Source organism: Sus scrofa, chromosome 6, assembly GCF_054392235.1.
Source record: "Sus scrofa isolate SSC_HxYL_T2T_F1_AM1 chromosome 6, Sscrofa_HxYL_maternal_Yorkshire_Landrace_v2.0, whole genome shotgun sequence".
Taxonomy (NCBI): domain Eukaryota; kingdom Metazoa; phylum Chordata; class Mammalia; order Artiodactyla; family Suidae; genus Sus; species Sus scrofa.
Window position 1 is genome coordinate 172238887 of NC_139388.1, and position 13362 is coordinate 172252248.

The window sequence follows — 13362 nt, forward strand, 5'->3', positions numbered from 1 at the left end:
TGAGGTACTTGTTAAAATGCAGATTCCTGGGCACCACCCAAGACCAACTGAACTAAGCGTTGAGAGGGCTCAGCAGTCTATACGCAACAAGTCCCCCCAAGTGATGCTTCCACTCTACTGTCTGAGAATCCCCGAGTCAGGTTGTTCTCACAGCGCCCGCACTCACACGGACCTTTCATCCCTACTACTTAATCCTCCGGGGTCTGATGTGCACGGGAGGAGGCTGGCAAAGAGGAAGCAGGGTTTTCAAGTCAGAGGCCTGGATTCAAACCTGCCTCTACTTGCTGTCTAGGTGGGCTTGGTCAAGTTACTTTTTCCAGTTTCTTCATCGAATATCTACTTGACGGGGATATTGTGCCAGTTAATCAGGAGAGCCAGGACAGTGAAGAGGAAGCCTGTCACTCTTTGGAACATTCACGAGGCCTACATACCATTTACGGCAAGAGGAATAAAACACTGTTAGGCACCGTGCTGCATGCCATGTATGCCACGATGAAGGAAACGCCGCTCATCTCGTTAATCTGTGGCTGTTCGTTGCCCCCATCCCTTGGTGGGTGAGGTATGAATTACTTCTGGAACCCTTTCCAACCCCGTGCTCTTTTCTGCTGACGGAGTCCCACAGAATAACGCAGTTTCCACCTGCACCTGAACCACTGTGCTTACGCCAAAGTACTGAACCTCTGGCACGGCTTCAACCAGGATCTTCTCTGCCGGCCTTATCTCTCACCCATCTCCCGCTGATTTTGAGCGCCAGGAGCAAATGCTGGTTCTCCTGCTTGTTGTCTGAGGCCTTTGGTGAAATTACTTAACCTCTCTGTGCCTTAGTTCCTCATCTGTGAAACAGGTGAAAGAGTGTCTATTTCATGCGGATTTTCCCAGTATTAGCTGGGGCTCAGTAAGCACTCAGTGTTAGCTATTCTCATCTTTACTGCGTCTACACGAGCAGCTGCTTCCTCTCAGTTCTCTGAAGGCTCTAAGCTCCCCGCTTCAGGATCCTCACTATTCCCTTTGCCTGTAATGCGCTCGGCCTCTTCTCAAGGACACCTCCTGCTCCTTCTTCAGGCTTAAACGTCATTCCTCAGAGAAGGCTCTCTGATCCACCCCCACCACTTAACAAAAGTAGGTTAAGAACCCCTGTTAAACACTCGGTTCACTCTGTACTCTTTCTTCGAGGCACTTATTATCATAATTCATTGTTCATTCATTCCATTAAAATAGGGAATGTGTCTTACCCTGCTCTGAATCCACCCTGATACTTAGCACAATTCTGAGCCCAGAGCAGCATACATAAAATAATTTAAGTATGTGAGGAATGAATGACTTCTTAAATCTGACTACGCCCAAACTTTCTCTCTTGGGGTTGTAATAACTTCTAACAATCAGTCACTGCCTAGGGCAGAACTCTTTAGTCCCTTTAGCTTCTGAGATAAAATTTTCAGAAATGCAAATCAAGAACTTGACAAATGAATTTCAGACCGAGTGAGACTTCCAGGAGTATATGTTTTGATGCCAAGTTACTTTAGGTTTGCAGTGCTCAATATGGTACCCACTGCCATACGAGGTTACCCAGCACTTGAAATGTTGCAAGTCCAAAGTGAGATACGCTCTAAGTATAAAATACACTCCGGGTTTTAAAGACTTGGTACAAAAAAAAGAATGTTAAATATCTCATGTGTTTTTAAATGTTTTGAAAAATGATGACACTGGGGGAATATGGGGTCAAATCAAATATATTAAAATTACTTTTACCTGTTTCTTTTTACCTTTCTAAATGTGGCTACCAGAAAACTCACATATATTTGGCTTGCACCAGACTGCTATTAGACAATGCTGTTTTAGATTATGTCTAAAAGGTATGCTGTATTTCACTACGACATCGCTCCATGTCCTCTCATTTTAATCCATAACAAAACATACTCCACATTCCTTCATGGATTTTTCTTATTACTGCTATTTCTGATGCATAGGCTACTCCGCCATTGATTCTTTTAAATAGGGTAGTTTCCTACAACCACGTTTAATCCTGGGTCTTGTTACATCACATGCCAAGGATCAGGAGATTTACCATCCTGTGGCAACTGTACTGCTTATACTGGAAACATTATGACCACCATACTACAGCAGACCACCTGTTTGGGAGTCTTAGCTCCGCTACTTAACTAGCTGTGTAACTTTGTTACCCTTAACATTTTGTGCCTCCGTCTCCTCAACTGAAAAATGGGGATAAATAATCACGTCTGCTTCTTCGGGTTGAGGGTATCAACTGATGGGGTAAAGCAGGACGACGCGGCACGCATTCGATATGTTATGACAACTCTTTTGTGTCATTTCATTTCACACGTCTCTCACCCTTCCCGTCTATCATATTCTAATACTGGGCACCTTTCCTGGTGATGTTCTTTTCAAACCAGATCTTCTAACTTCAAAACTTTGCTACTCCCTGGCTGAGGGTAGCACTTGGGTAAGGTACTTAACGTCTCTCACTTTCCAGTGTCTTACATATAAATGAAAGTGGACACAGCCACCTTCCTTGCACAAGTCTGAATAACACAATGCAGATCAAGTTCCTTGCATGGTCCTCAACAACTAAGGGATACCTCATGTGCATTTTCTGGTTTAAAATATGGGATCCTCACAAAACACCCTAAGACAGGTGTTTAAGAAGCAGGAAACAGTCAAGCCTTGCCCGAAGTTGCAGAGATGGCTACAGGGCAGCACCAAACGAAGTGAACGACGTTTCACTCCGAATCAAAAAAGAATCTATATATGTATTTTCCCCACGAAACCGAAGCTGCCTTTCAAAATCATGGCGCTGGAACTAAATTAATTCATGCTGATTATGTCATTCTAATACGTGAAGATATGAAGCACCAGCAAAGTAAAATCAAATTGCAAAATCAAAATAAAGGCTTTGTTAATACCATTAGGAAGTCGGAGAACCCGAGGGCCCCAGAGTTGGCGACGTGAATGAAATCTGAGCAAACAGAACAGAGCGACGAGCTTCTCCTCCAGCCCCCCAAGGAAAGTGCGGACCGCGGGGTGAGGAGATGCAACTGCCGGGCCTTCGGGGCGACCCCCGCCGCCCCCAGACCCGGAGGAGGCCACGGCCGCACCCGGCCGCCGGCCCCTCCCCCGCGGATCTCGGGGACCAGCGCTGCGCCCGCCCGCCCCTCACCTCCGGCTCCGGGCGCTCCGAGGCCATCACACAGCCCTCCCGCGCCGGCCCGGGCCAGAGAAGCCCTTCTGCTCGTGACCCCTGACCCGGCTGCCTCTCGCCCGAAGGAACCGGAAACGAATGGGAGGATCGAATCCCAACTTTCTGATTGGCTGACTTGGAAACCGGAAAAGGAAGTGGTTGACGCAACCTCTGCTCCCGCGATGCAGGTGAGGACCGGGTTGGCGCTCGTGACCGCTACTCAGCGTCGGGGTACCGGGACGGAGAGTGGGCTGGAGAAAGTGAGGAGCTGGAGCTGAGAGGAGTGGGTAGAGTCATCGGCCGACGGCTAAAGGGACGCGGGATGGAGGCGAGGCCCACTGGAGAGGGAGCGGCACTGATGACAGATGGGGGTGGAGCCCGGCTGGGAGACCGAGACGGCCCCTGAGTTGGGAGGGGGAAGGCGGCACCGACTTGCTGGGGGTGGGAAAGGGTCGGTCGTTTGGAAGGTTAAGATGCAGTCCAACGAAGACAGCTCAAGAAGGTGCCGCATTGGCTCAGGTCCCGGCCCAGGCTGTTGAATGGCCGCTGTTGGCTGCCGACACAGCGGAGGATCGATAACTGGAGAGAAGCCCGAGAGTGGAAGGAATTGTGGGGCCGCAGTGACAAAAGCCAAACTAATATAGTCTGAAGCCAGTGGCTGGAACCCGGAATCAAGGCTACTGTCTTGTATATTGGCGAGTTCGCAAGGCAGTTCTACCTCCTTCTTCCTAGCCTGTGCCCTGTGGTAGTTAAGGATGAAATGAAGTAAAGATGAAGAACCAAGATGGACAGGAAATGCTTGGCAGACAACCCCTCACCAGCATTTAAAATAGTTTAGTACTTAGGGGCATGTGCATTTTTGTTTTTGTTTTTCATTTGTCAGTTTCTTGCACCTGGTAGTCTGTCAGTAAATTTTTATAGCTTGACTAAGCTTGTGAAAGGGGCACAGGAATTTTGGCACAGAGATAAAATGAGTGCAGGTTAATGGAGTTCCTGTCGTGGCTCAGTGGTTAACGAATCCAACTAGGAACCATGAGATTGCGAGTTCGATTCCTGGCCTCGCTCAGTGGGTTAAGGATCCGGCGTTGCCATGAGCTGTGGTGTAGGTTGCAGATGAGTCTCGGATCTGGCGTTGCTGTGGCTCTGGCGCAGGCCAGTGGCTACAGCTCCTATTAGACCCCTAGCCTGGGAACCTCCATATGCCACAGGAGCGGCCCTAGAAAAGGCAAAAAGACCAAAAAAAAAAAAAAAAAGAGTGCAGGTTAATTCAGCAAAGAGCTTGAAACAGCAAATGCTGAGGACAGAGGAAAGGGGGAAATGGCCGTGGTGGTGGCAGTGGCAGGTGTTCAAAGGAACCTTCACATGTAGGTAGATTTTTCAGAAATTGTGTCATTGGCAGGAACAGCCAGGCTCCCAAGGCAGGTTTAGGACAGCAGAAGTCAGAGTACCTATGCTGCAGAGTGGCACAAAAGATAATGACCCCGAGGCATTAGGTCTGCTGTGTCTGCTCAGTGAGTGAGAGTATAGTGTATGTGATAGGAAACCAAGCACGGATTAGGGGTGATGAGAGAAAGGAACCAGCAGGTAGGAGGAATTAGGCCAGGCGAGTGGGTTGAAAGGTCTGAGGGTTGGTGCTGTCTATAACCCTGATACCAAAGATAGAAAACAGCCTGGCTCTCCCTGTGCCAGTGAGATCCTGTGTCACATGACTGGTGTTGCGCACTGTCATCCTGGCTTTTCAGCCCGCCTCTGTGTGCACCACCCTCACCCTCATCTGAGTAACATTCTATTCCTGTTGGTGCAGAGGGAGGAGAAGCAGCTTGAGGCATCATTAGATGCACTCCTGAGTCAAGTGGCTGATCTGAAGAACTCACTGGGGAGTTTCATTTACAAGTTGGAGAACGAGTATGACCGGCTGACCTGGTAAGCAATGCCAGGGCAAGCTGGGGAGGGCTCCATGGGTGGGGGGGGCCAGGTCACCAGGTGGATAGGACATTGCCAGTGATGTAAACATTTATCAGTTTGCAAACATCTTTTGATTTAAAAAGAGCTGAGTTTCCCAACGTGTAACACTGAAGTTGGCTTTGGGCCTCCCTGGTAAGGAAGCAGAGAAATGCCCAGTTTTCCAACTCAGGGTCTTTCTAGCTTTTGATTCTCACCCTCTGATGTCTCTGGGAGGAGGTCCTCCCACTACAGTATTCATATGGGATCTCTTGCCTTGGACGTGGCTGAGTCTTTTAGGTCCACTCTACTTTGAAAATGTATATTTAGGTCGGAAAGGAGGCTTTTAGCTAGTTTCTGAAGTTTGAGTGATAACGGTGGAGCTATGGTTCCTGTTTTGCCGCTGTTCTCACCCCAGTCAAATACAGCAGCCCCCCTTTATTGGTGGGGGATAAGTTTTAAGACCCCCACTGGGTGCCTCAAACTGATAGTATCAAACCCTGTACTGCATATACTACTAACTGGATGGGTATTGTACACAGCAAAGATAGGCTGGGCAAAGCAATGATTAACATCCCAGCTGGGACAGAGCAGGATGAAGCCAGAATCCATCACACTACTCAGAACAGTGCCCAATTTAAAATTATAAATGGAGTTCCCGTCGTGGCGCAGTGGATAACGAATCCGACTAGGAACCATGAGGTTGTGGGTTCGGTCCCTGCCGTTGCTCCGTGGGTTAACGATCCGGCGTTGCCGTGAGCTGTGGTGTAGGTTGCAGACGCGGCTCAGATCCCGCGTTGCTGTGGCTCTGGTGATGGCCGGTGGCTACAGCTCCGATTGGACCCCTAGCCTGGGAAGCTCCATATGCCGCGGGAGCGGCCCAAAGAAATAGCAAAAAGACAAAAATAAAATAAAATAAAATTATAAACTGTTTACCTCTGGAATTTGCCATATGGTATTTTTGGACTGTGGTTGACCACAGGTAGATGGAACCTCAGCAAGTGAAACTGCAGATTGGGGGTTGCTGTTGTAATGCCCTGCCTTCTTTCTCCCATCTGTGTCAGAAAGTGAAAGTATGTCCCTCTTTCTTAACCCCATAATCGCTGTAGCCAGTCTGATTCCCATCCAGAGCAGCCAGAGGGCTGTGAGTCTTTTGGGGGTGGGTCTGGGTATTCCGGATCTGAAAGACCCCTTTGAGGCTACTTTCCTGAGCACGTTCTGACACCTTCTTACCACCACCAGGCCGTCTGTCCTGGACAGCTTTGCCTTGCTTTCCGGACAGTTAAACACTCTGAACAAAGTCTTGAAGCATGAAAAGACACCGCTGTTCCGTAACCAGGTCATCATCCCTCTGGTGCTGTCCCCAGACCGAGATGAAGACCTCATGGTAAGAGGCAGAGGGTGCAACTTGGGCAGTTGAATCCTTAGACGAGGACTTAGAGCACAGCTGTTGGGCGGCTCTTCTGGAAGTTCTGAATGTGCAGTAGGACGTCGCCATGAGAAGTGAGGCCTGGGAGTTCCCACCGTGGCTCAGTGGGTTAGGAACCCGACTGGCATCCATGACGATGCGGGTTTGATCCCTGGCCTTGCTCTGGGTTAAGGATCTGCTGTTGCCGCGAGCTGTGGTGTAGGTTGCAGAGGCGCCTGGGATCTGGCGTGGCTGTGACTGTGGCGTAGGCCAGCGGCTGTAGCTCTAATTGGACCCCTAGCCTGGGAACCTCTGTATGCCGTGGGTGCGGCCCTAGGAAGAAAAAAAGAAAATCAGTGAGGGCTGCATTTTGATTGTGGAGCCCTTGCTTTTTCCTTCTGGAGTTGGGAGAGCCACTCCTAAATAGCATTGAATTTACTCCAGGTCTGCATCACCAGGGCCGACACAGTTCTCGAACAAAAAGTATGTTCTTTTGTGACGTTCTCTCTTTCGGTCTTTGATGAAAGTGTGGCAGAGGGAGGTTTATCCCTGGGTCCCGTAGAGGTGGGGATGGGAGGAGACAGAAATGAAGGCTGGAGTGAGGGGAACAGTGTCCTGGAAAAAGCCGGATATTGTAAGTGTCTGGTTGTTTTCCCTGAAAGTGCAGTGTCTGTCTGGAGAAGGAACTATGTGTGTATCAGGCAAGAGGGAGCCTTCCTGGCCGGCACAGTAGATGAGTAAAATCTGTGTTACAGCGGCAGACGGAAGGACGGGTGCCTGTGTTTAGCCATGAGGTGGTCCCTGACCATCTGAGAACGAAGCCTGACCCTGAGGTGGAAGAGCAAGAGAAGCAGCTGACCACGGACGCTGCCCGCATCGGTGCTGATGCGGCTCAGGTGGGACTGGGTCACTGCCCTGCTGCCCCCTACCCCAGGTTTTATCCTGGGAAGCTGGGCGTTCTCCCTGCTCCTGGTAGGGATGTACAGTTGGTTTCACCCAGGTTGCCCCCGAAAGAGCACAAGGAAGAAACCTCCCTGGAATCATTTCTTGCTTGCCCTAATCTCTGCACACATTTATGTGTTTTACAGAAGCAGATCCAGAGCTTGAATAAAATGTGCTCAAACCTTCTGGAGAAAATCAGCAAAGAGGAACGAGAATCAGAGGGTGGAGGTACGGAGGGAGCGGCGGCAGAGCGGAGGAGGGAAGAGGGCTGAGGTCACTGGAGGAGGCAGGGTGGGTTTTTGTTCGTTTTTGTTTTTGTTTTTATTTGGCCACACCTGCAGCACACAGACGTTTCCGGGCCAGGGATGGAACCGGTGCCACAGCAGCGACCCAAGCCGCTGCGGTGACAACCCCGGATCCTGAACCCACTGTGCCACGGGAGAACTGTGGAAGGGCGGTTTCGGTCGTGGTGCAGGGGGGACGTCAGGCTGTGCTGCTTCGGAAAGAGCCTGCGTGCATTCGTCAGCCTTTTACACTCACGGCTGGCCTGGAGCAGGTGGAGGAGGTGGGCCCAGGGGGCAGGGAGGAGTCAGGTGGTCCGGGGGTCCTCCGGCTCTGCCTCGGAGCTGCCCGGGAGTCCAGGTGCTGCCGAAGTCAGAGCTCCGAGCCCCGGCACTCACACTGGTCTGTGCTGCTCAGTCCGTCCGGGGCCAGAGGCGTACCTCAGGGTCCCCTCGCCTTTTGCTTCAGGTCTCCGGCCGAACAAGCAGACCTTTAACCCAGCAGACACTAACGCCTTAGTGGCAGCCGTTGCCTTTGGGAAGGGACTGTCTAACTGGAGGCCTTCAGGCAGCAGTGGTCCCGGCCAGCCGGGCCAGCCGGGCGCCGGGACAGTCCTCGCAGGAGCCTCAGGGTTACAGCAGGTGCAGATGGCCGGAGCGCCAAGTCAGCAGCAGCCGATGCTCAGTGGGGTGCAGATGGCCCAAGCAGGTCAGCCAGGTAAGGTGACAGGGGTTGGCATGGTGGCAGACCTTGGGCAGGGGATGGGAGTGAGCTGGGTTATCTAGGCCCCCAGCAGCTGGAGATGTTCTCCTCTCCTCCCTTGGACTGTGACCCAGAACAAGTTTGAGGAGTAAAGCTCTCATTCGAGCCTCCGTTTATAATAGGCAGCAGGCAGTGAGGAAGACCTCTGACTAGCAGAGATGGCTCTCACCTCGCACCCCACCTCAGACCTTTGTCTCAGCTGCGCTTCTGTCCCCTTCCCTCTGCCATGTGAGGTGTGTTATCCGTGTCGTGTCTTAAGTAGACCTCAGTGAGAACACTGGGTAGGTGCCCTGGGAATCGACAAGCCGGCAGGTCTTCCGGTGCTGTGGGTACTCTCGTCTGTGCACCTGTTTCTCCTGCTCACTTGCACTCCTCACAAGAATAGTCTAGAGGAGGTCAGAGGCCAGCACCTGGCAGAGGTGTCTTCTTCCAAGCAGCCCAGGCAAGGGGACAATGAAAGTAAGAGAGAACATGGCACTCCTTTTCCTGTGACATTAAATGGGGGGTCCCGTAGGTTTAGCTCTTTCTTTCCGGGAGGGGATGAGCAGGAACCTGCTGGGGTGCGTTCTGACCCCTCGCACTGGTCCTCCGCCTGGACGCCGTCAGGCAGAGGGCTGAGTGAGGAGCCGAGTCTCTGAGCTCTGCCACCCGGGGTCCTAGGCCACTGAGATTCTGAGCTGATGGGGGGAGTGACCGAAGGGGGCGTGAGAGACCACGTTTCCGATTTGCTGTGAACGTCTTGCGGTGCCTCAGTTATCCTCCTTCATATTCCTTTTAGGGAAAATGCCAAGTGGAATAAAAACCAACATCAAGTCAGCTTCAATGCATCCCTACCAGCGGTGAGTGTGGCTGGCAACCTCCACTCCCAGGTGCCTTTGCAGAGCTGGGCAGTGAGATTGCCTTCTGCCCAAAGCTGACCTGGATGGGTACGAGAAAAAGAACACGGGCTTTCAGCAGCAGACACCTCCCATCTCCCCTGCTGACTAGCTGTGTGACCTTGGGCAAGTGACCTCATTTTTCTGAGCCTGTTTCCTCATTTTTCAGTGGTGATGAGACCTACCTCATAGGGTTGTTGTGAGGATTAAAATGAGAAACTGAATGTTAAACACTTAGCACAGTCTCTGAAATGAGTATGCAATAAACGAGAGTATCCACAGCCACTTCTCCCCACCGCCCTCCTCGGGCCTCCACCCAGAACCTGCCCTCCTCTGATACTGTTTCACGTCTGTGGTGAGCTGATGGACCCAAAACCGTGGACCACTCAGCTCTGTTTGCAGGCCTGTGCTTATTTTGTGCTCTCAGAACCTGTGACTGTCTCTGTGTCCTTAGAGGCCTGCCGCCTCCCCAGGCCTTTCTGTCCAGGTTCCAGCCTGGCCATCTCCAAGCTGCCGGTGATGAGGCTTCTGGGCTGGGCTGGGCTGGGCTGTCCAGTTGCAGCTCTGGCGAAGCGTGGGCCTGCTCTCCTCTCCTCTGCTCTCCTCTGAGAAGCCCACTCAGCTCTTATCTGGGAAACAGTCTCAGAGTCCCTTCCCCTTTACCCTGACTCACACACATGAAGGAGGAATGCGAAGGCCCAGGAGGCTGGCGCTTCCTCAGGAAGTGGCTCTGCCAGGCAGGACTGTGTGAGAAAGGGTTTTTCTTAGCACATGAAAAAGCCCCTTGTTCCCCAGACTCTTGTCTCATTTTGAAGCGAGAGGGGAATTGCACCTCACACCATCTTTTGTCAGGGTCTAGTTATCCTCATGATATGCCTGGTTCCTGGGCTCCAGCCGGGATGGCTTTCCTCCAGTCCACTGAGCCCCTGTCTCCAGCAGGGGCCAGATGGAGAGTGGGAGGTGGCAGTCGTCAGGACCTTTGCCTGCTTTAATGGAGCTGGAGAGCAGCGTGGGCTTGGGTCTCCAGCATAAGCTGCCTTTCTTAACTCTAGGCAGGCAACGGCAGGGGTTGAGTCAGCAGAAATGGACCAGAGGGTTTCTCTGAATAAAGTTATTTAAGGAGTTCCCATCATGGCTCAGTGGTGAATGAATCCGACTGGCATCCATGAACTTGCAGGTTCGATCCCTGGGCTTGCTCAGAGGGTTAAGGATCCAGTGTTGCCACGAGTGTGGTGTGGGTCGCAGGTGAGGCTCGGATCTGGTGTGGCTGTGGCTAAGCTGTAGGCCGGCAGCTACAGCTCCAAAGAGACCCCTAGCCTGGGAACCTCCATATGGCTCGGGTGCGGCCCTTGAAAAAGGCAAAAAAAAAAAAAACCCAGGAAAGTTATTTTAAAATTGATGGCCACTATGTCAGGATTATCTGGCAGCAGATAAATTGAGAGAGCCATGTAGGGATTGGGTATCATATGTCAAAGGCTTTCAAGGTTGCTGCAAGGCAGTTGTGATTCGTTCGCCATGAAAAGTTTGCTCATCTTTCATTAGCTCTGATCTAAAAGCCCTGAGAGGTTGCAGGCGGGCCTGTTACCTTCCAGCTGCCTTTTTTCTGTTCTCTTCTGTCACACTCTGGTAGTTTGGCATTTGTTCAGTGCCAGGCAGAATTCTGCCAGGCTGTGGCAGCAAAGGACTAGAAAAATGGTCGCAGATGCCACATCCATTCCTGTTCCATCAAGATAAAAAATGGTATCCAGGAGTTCCCGTCGTGGCGCAGTGGTTAACGAATCCGACTGGGAACCATGAGGTTGCGGATTCGGTCCCTCGCCTTGCTCAGTGGGTTAACGATCCGGCGTTGCCGTGAGCTGTGGTGTAGATTGCAGACGCGGCTCAGATCCCGTGTTGCTGTGGCTCTGGCGTAGGCCGGTGGCTACAGCTCCGATTCAACCCCTAGCCTGGGAACCTCCATATGCCGCAGGAGCGGCCCAAAGAAATAGGAAAAAGACAAAAAAAAAAAAAAAAGGTATCCACACAAGCGCATGGAAAGTCATCAGCTCTGAGGCAATGTCAGACCTTTCCCCCACTCTCCCAGGGCTGCCTTGCAGGCCTGTCAGTCCCGTCCGGGTTTCCTCTCCTTCCCTCCTCTTTCCCCTGGAAAGTTCAAGGCGTGCTTCTTTAATTAACCCCTGCAGCGTCTCTTGGTCTCTGCTGCTCTTTTCCACACCAAAAGATTCCTGCCTAGTGAAAGCTTCTTGAAAACCTCTTGAACCTGCTGAAACCAACCCAGGTTTCGTTGTTGTCCCAGGCTTGTGCCGATGTGACTCCCAAAGTGCAGTTCGACCTGAATCCCTTTCCTCCCAGAAGGAAGATGCCCCCCGCCCCAACAGGAACACACATAAACGGTCCTTGCCCCGCAGGCACTCTCATTTCTGTGTTCACGCCGAGAGCATGTGTTCTCACTCCCGACCCCCCAACCGCAGATGCGCTGGAACACACAAGCCTGTGTGGCACTGCCAACTCCGGGGTCCACACAGCCCTGTAAATGCCCAGTAAACACTCACTCCCAAAGGAGGGAATGTACAGCGTTTCCTTTCGAGAAGAATTTGGTGACCTGCTCCCTTGCTCAGAGTTAAGGTTCGCAAGAGATGGCCCTCTTGCTCCACTCCTCTGTGTGGCTCTGTTTTCCCCGGGGCCTGTGCCGCCGCCTCCTCCTAGAGAATGGGATCAGGCCGCAGTCTCCCAGCTGTGTGTCTAGGAGGGAGAAAGAGGCCGCAGCTGAGAAACTTCTATTGATTACTGCACAGAGGTCGTCCCAGAGGCATCCGCTTGCTGCATCCGCGTTCCTGTGACTGGCCACTGCTAGGACCGCTCCCTCTCCAGCTTTGCCTGGAGGCCGGGACTCTGTCCTTGCCAAACTTCCCTTTTGTTCACCGCCTCAGTCACCCTGTTCCCTTGCCCTCCTGGTGTCTATTGCTGCCCTACTTAGGTGGGTCGTCTAACTTGTAGTTTCCTGGAAAACAGCCAGGGTAGGTGGGCTGTAGCTAAGCGCTCCTTCGAACTCCATGATCAGTCCTGGCCCTGGCACTGAGCTGGAGAGGGTGGGGTGCCCACCTTCTGTCCTGCTGTTGCAGGGAAGAAGCTGAACTCTGCAGGAATGCCCCAGTGCAAGGCTGGTCCCCTTTGCCACCCCCTTCTCACCTCCCCCAGGCAGCTGAGAACAACCTCTCCCTTTGTCTGAGCTACTTGTACAGAATAATCCTCCTTATGGACAATGTATTCTCTGTGCCTCATGGACACAGGAGCCGTGTGAGCCGATCCCAGCACCAGGCAGGACGGAGGCGGAATCCTTCCAAGTGCCCACCCTAGGTCAACTCCTGATTGCTGTCCAGAGAAACTACTGAGGGATGTACATTTTCTTCCATCTGTCTAGATTGGGAGGCTAGCCTGTTGAAATTTACCAATGGGCCAGGAGCCGGGGACTAGGGCACGTGGTCCCTTTTGGGTTCAGCCCTGAGGGTTTGCCATTCCATCCTATGGAGGCTTGATGTGGCTCTGGCCTGAGAGCCTCAAACACAGGGGCTGACGCTCGGGAAGGATTTGCCGCCCTGCAGGTGGGGCTTCTGATACAGAAGGCAGACTCTAACCCATCCGACAGGGCCTAGCCCCCGTCACTTCAAACCTACAGGACAAACTTCCTCTCTTTCTCCCTCCTTCTCTCTTGTCCTTGAGCGCCTGTGTGTCACTGAAGCAGCTCCTGGGTCTCTACTGCGGTCTCTTGGTGAGTTCCCATGCTCTCAGATGTCACCAACCGTTTGGACATGGCAGCTGCCCCAAGTACGTTAGGGACAAGGCACCTGACTCCCTGCCACTCCCTCTTCTCACCTGGGTGCTCCCAGGGACCCAGCCTAGCTTTAAAGTCTCCGGCAATGATTCTCCAGCCTGTTCATCCCTGAATATTTTTCGTT

The 13362-nt window shown here is 52.2% G+C and overlaps 2 protein-coding genes across 21 annotated transcripts in view; one reads left to right on the forward strand and one right to left on the reverse strand.

The window, feature by feature from the left end:
* SZT2 (SZT2 subunit of KICSTOR complex) overlaps positions 1–3274 on the reverse strand; it is a 49718-nt gene extending 46444 nt beyond the window's left edge. For all 11 annotated transcript variants that reach the window (XR_014808446.1, XR_002345235.2, XR_014808444.1 and 8 more), the window contains exon 1: positions 3176–3274. Coding sequence is in view for 3 of the 11 variants with exons in the window: in XM_021096876.2 (XP_020952535.2) it covers positions 3176–3202 (27 nt within the window). In the remaining 8 variants the exon portion in view is untranslated. The remainder of the gene's footprint in view (positions 1–3175) is intronic.
* Positions 3275–3347: 73 nt separating this feature from the next.
* Positions 3348–9643, forward strand: MED8 (mediator complex subunit 8). 10 transcript variants are annotated; one of them, XM_005665485.4, is made up of 8 exons: positions 3348–3524; positions 5001–5119; positions 6380–6524; positions 6990–7028; positions 7301–7441; positions 7634–7715; positions 8238–8486; positions 9310–9643. In XM_005665485.4, the coding sequence occupies exons 1-8, from the start codon at positions 3519–3521 to the stop codon at positions 9372–9374; spliced, it is 846 nt and encodes a 281-aa protein (XP_005665542.1). In that variant the 5' UTR covers positions 3348–3518; the 3' UTR covers positions 9375–9643. The 10 variants fall into 10 exon arrangements, with proteins under 10 accessions (XP_005665542.1, XP_005665545.1, XP_005665544.1 ...); XM_005665488.4 differs by having other exon boundaries at positions 3348–3483; XM_005665487.3 differs by having other exon boundaries at positions 3348–3479.
* The last annotated feature ends 3719 nt before the right edge of the window (positions 9644–13362 follow it).

What these genes read in the sequence shown, in the direction of transcription:
- MED8 (XM_005665486.4), top strand. Translation starts at nt 3,379, where the DNA reads ATGCAGGTGAGGACCGGGTTGGCGCTCGTGACCGCTACTCAGCGTCGG. An exon ending in ACCGAGATGAAGACCTCATG is followed by an intron (nt 6,525 to 6,989) that starts GTAAGAGGCAGA and finishes AATTTACTCCAG; the next exon opens with GTCTGCATCACCAGGGCCGA. An exon ending in GGCCCAAGCAGGTCAGCCAG is followed by an intron (nt 8,487 to 9,309) that starts GTAAGGTGACAG and finishes TATTCCTTTTAG; the next exon opens with GGAAAATGCCAAGTGGAATA.